The sequence below is a fragment of the Harpegnathos saltator genome, unplaced genomic scaffold (assembly GCF_003227715.2).
Source record: "Harpegnathos saltator strain DR-91 unplaced genomic scaffold, Hsal_v8.6 scaffold19, whole genome shotgun sequence".
Classification (NCBI taxonomy): Eukaryota; Metazoa; Arthropoda; class Insecta; order Hymenoptera; family Formicidae; genus Harpegnathos; species Harpegnathos saltator.
The window spans coordinates 522536-526675 of NW_020229972.1; the positions used below are offsets into that span (position 1 = coordinate 522536).

General features: G+C 33.9%; 1 protein-coding gene across 1 annotated transcript; it reads left to right on the plus strand.

Annotated features, from left to right (window-relative positions):
* Positions 1 to 967: 967 nt before the first annotated feature.
* Positions 968 to 3774, plus strand: LOC109504316 (uncharacterized). The gene is made up of 3 exons (XM_019843679.2): positions 968 to 1522; positions 2031 to 2252; positions 2482 to 3774. Exons 1-3 carry the CDS (start codon positions 1388 to 1390, stop codon positions 2911 to 2913), a joined length of 789 nt encoding a protein of 262 aa, XP_019699238.2. The 5' UTR covers positions 968 to 1387; the 3' UTR covers positions 2914 to 3774.
* Positions 3775 to 4140: the final 366 nt, after the last annotated feature.

The following is a 4140-nucleotide window of genomic DNA, read 5'->3' on the forward strand; positions in this document are numbered from 1 at the left end:
CACGGTCAAATTGGTCGAATTGGGCTACGAACTGCTGCCCCATCCACCGTATTCTCCAGATTTGGCCCCGTGCGACTTCTTTTTGTTTCCAAACTTGAAAAAGTCACTCGCCGGGCAGAAATTTGAGTCGAATGAAGAGGTCATCGCCGCCACGGAGGCCTACTTTGCAGACCTCGAGAAAACGTATTTTTCAGACGGGTTAAAGAAGTTGGAGCATCGCTGGGTCAAGTGTATCGAGCTAAAAGGAGACTATGTTGAGAAATAAATCGCCACTTTTCCAAAATTTTCGTTTTTTTTTTGTAGGCTAAGTACTTATCGGACCACCCTCGTATAATAGATTTTCAGTACTGGTAGTGAATTATGAAACGCAGCCCTAGTAGAGCACGAGCGCTAAGCGAGCTAAGTGAATTTGATTGTTTATACTCTTTTGTAAGTTTTCTAAGTACTGGATGTAAAATAACGGATATAGACGTTAACGTTAAGTGTTTCTCCATATATATATTCGTGTAATATATATTACATGTAAAAAATGGATAAGAATAATGATAATGGATTGACTAAAAGAGGGTATTATAAGCGATATTTGCAAGATGAAAATGTGCTAGTACCTGAGTCAACAATCCGTTTTCGTAAACAAGGAGAACAGATGCTGTTACAACAGGTCAGTTTATAATATATATTTATGATTCCTCTTTACTTAGTACATTTAATTTTGATTGTATTGTAAAAGAATGACATAAAAGAAAAGAGAAACTCACTTTTAATATTTATATATTTCATTACAAAAATATCTTTTATATATACAGGGTGGGGAGGTTAAAAGTTTACAACCCGAAGTGTGAAGGTAGATTGGGTTAAGACAAACATAAAAGTCCCGTACCGTTTTGCGAAATTCGCAATAATTATCGAGTTCTTAATGACAGAAATCTGAGGAGTGGGAGCATGCCGGCATAGATGATTAGAGAAGCGTTGCAGCTGCTTAGGCCGCAGTGCGGCTCAGTTGATCCAGCAACAGTTGCCGGTGCGCGGCGAGGGGAAAGATAATGCGCTGCTATTCGTTGTTTTATCTCGCCGGATTTACGTCTCGCCGCACGCTGCCAACAGTTGCTAGGTCGAGTGGGTCGCGTTGTGGCCTGAGTAGTTGCAACGCTTCTCCAATCATCTATGTCGGCGCGCTCCCATTCCTCAGATTTCTGTCATTAATAACTCGATAATTATTGCGAATCTCGCAAAATGGTATGGGACTTTTATGTTTGTTTTAACCCAATCTACCTTCACATTTCGGATTGTAAACTTATAACCCCCTACCCTGTATAATTTCTTATTTATAATAGAATATGTACTCCTTTATTTCCTTTTGGAAACAACAAGTGAATGATACAAGTGAATGATATCACGACAATTATCTGTGAGTTCCAATAACGACAAATGTGCCACTACTGCTGAAGATATGTCGGAAGATAGTGATGAAAGTGTTAACGACTCAAATTTACCTGACAATCCAGGAGATAGTGCTAATGCAGTAAGTATTGTATAATTACTGCATCAAATTTCAACTTTTCAAATAAAAATTTAGTATGTTTGGCAAATACAAACCAATTTATAAATTTACCATTTTATATTAAAGTTTTTTATATAAAACCATTTTATATAAAAGTTACTTTGATATAATTTTTTTGTTGATACAAAATATTCCAAACATTAGATGGAGTAAAATAAAAATAATGAAACTTACAGTGAAATACACATACGTGTATGAAATCTTGTAAAAATATGTAATACTTTTCTATTGATCCGAAAGCCAATGATATTTTCTGATTTACTATATTTTATAAAGTTCAGGTTATATCAATGATCAAATAAATTGTTCATAAGGTCTTATGCTCTTTGTAAATTGTGACTAAAAATATTATTCTGTTCTTCAAAATAAAATATCCCCTTGAATTATTTAATAATGAATGTAGAACACTTTGAAAACAAAATACTTTTACTACCATTCTTGACAATGCAATTTGTATTTTATTTTATAGAATACCAGTACGGATGACAGCTCTGTAGTTCATAGAGCAGACTCTGATACTGTATCGATATCAGATGATTCAAACAGTTCGAGTAGAAACGAAAGACGAAGCGTGTTTGATATTCTAGATAATAATGATGTATCTAATTTAGATGAAATGTTTCAAGACTATGAAGAATGTTTCGAGTTTGCAGGAAAAGCAGATTTTGTTTCAGCAGAGAGCAATGATCAGGTACTTTAATGGATTCTAATAAATTAAAGTTTGTGAGTGTAAATTTTGCAGCCAAAGAGAAATCTGCCATAAGTTTGTAGCATATTTTATATGGAAAAATGTTACAATATGTACATTCATACTTTGTATAATCTGTATGAAATCTATGATGTACGTTGTAGAGTTTAATTATCAATATCTAAAAATAACTTTTTGAATGTGCAAATAATATTTGATATTCAACTTACAGGAACAAGTTCCATTATATGAACGATCGAATATATCCAAGATAGAAAGTGAACTTCTCATATTAAACTTTGCGATACGACACAATCTGACTAATGTTGCTATTGAAGACCTCATCGCTTTGATAAATTGTCACTTACCATACTCGGTATACCATACGAAGCACATATTTATGAAGAAATATGATACTCCAGCGTCAATATGTAACTGCTATTATTGTCCAGAGTGTTATATAAAGTTTAAAACACTTGTTGCGGATAATAAACCGGAAGAAAACTTTGTTTGTCGAGAATGTCAATGTAGATATAACAAATATGCATTGGAAAAAAATAGGAACTATTTCCTATATTTGCCTTTGGAGCAGCAGTTGCGCGACTTTGTGAATAGCAAAAGTATACTATGCTTCAAAGAGAAAACGATAATTATTCTGATATAACTTCCGGAAAGTTTTATACATTTTTAAAAGATATAGGGATAATTCAATTACATGATATCACGCTGCAAATTAGTACTGACGACGTTCAAGTGTTTCGTTCATCGTCTGTATCTATGTGGCCTATATAAGCGATGGTGAATGAATTGCCGTACAGAGAAAGGAGAAAAAATATGATGTTATGTAGCTGTGGTATGGTAAAGAAAAACCTGATATGAATTTATTTTTATCTTTACTCGTTAAAGAATTGACCTCCATGCATGAAATAGGTATTACGTAACGTAGGCGTAACGTGCTTGGTGAAGAAGAAATTCGTATTAGAGTACATACAATCGCGTCTCCTGTAGATTCTGTCGCGCGACCTTTGTTACGAAATATAAAACAATATAACGGGAGCTTCGGATGCAGTTTTTGCTTGCATGAAGGTATACAAGTTGAAATTGGTAGAGGAATGACAAGAATATATCCCGGTTGCGTACAGGAACTGCATACATCGCGCCAACATGAAGTTGATTGTGAAATTGCTATGCAAACTCGAACTGTATCTCACGGTGTGAAAGGGCAATCGATTTTAATGCTCTTACCAGTTTTTAACATTACGTTTTCGTTTACACCTGATTACCTTCATACTGTTTTACTGGGAGTGTGTAAAACTTTTACGGATGCCTGGTTTAATTCGTCAAATCACGAAAAAATCTGGTATATAGGAAACAAAATAAAGCTTATTGATGAAAAACTTCTGCAAATAAAGCCACCGTGTGAGATTACTTGAACGTCCAGATCTATCAATGAAAGAAATTTATGGAAAGCATCAGAATGGAAGCATTTCTTACTTTACTACTCTCTTATTTGTTTACAAAATGTAATGCCTTTACAATATTTGAAATATTGGTTCCTTCTTATATTTTATAGTATGTATATATTTCTACAAGAAAAAATCAGTGACATAGATTTATCGATGGCTACAAGTGCATTGAAAACATTTGTGTTTAAAATAGAAGACTTATATGGCTTAGAATATTACAAGTTTAATGTACATTTATTGTTACATATCCCAGAGTATGTTAAACAGTTCGGAGCTCTATGGGCTATATCTACTTTTCCTTATGAATACTATAATGGAATACTAAGAAAAATGTTTCGCAACTCGCAAGCCGTTTCAGAACAAATATGCAAATCATATCTCAGATCAAAGCGTGTTGAAAATTTATGTTTAGAGGTGTTTTCGAA

Coding starts and splice junctions, on each gene's coding strand:
- LOC109504316 (XM_019843679.2), top strand. CDS start 1,388: ATGATATCACGACAATTATCTGTGAGTTCCAATAACGACAAATGTGCC. Junction 1,523..2,030: donor CAGGAGATAGTGCTAATGCA/GTAAGTATTGTA, acceptor TTTATTTTATAG/AATACCAGTACGGATGACAG. Junction 2,253..2,481: donor CAGCAGAGAGCAATGATCAG/GTACTTTAATGG, acceptor TTCAACTTACAG/GAACAAGTTCCATTATATGA.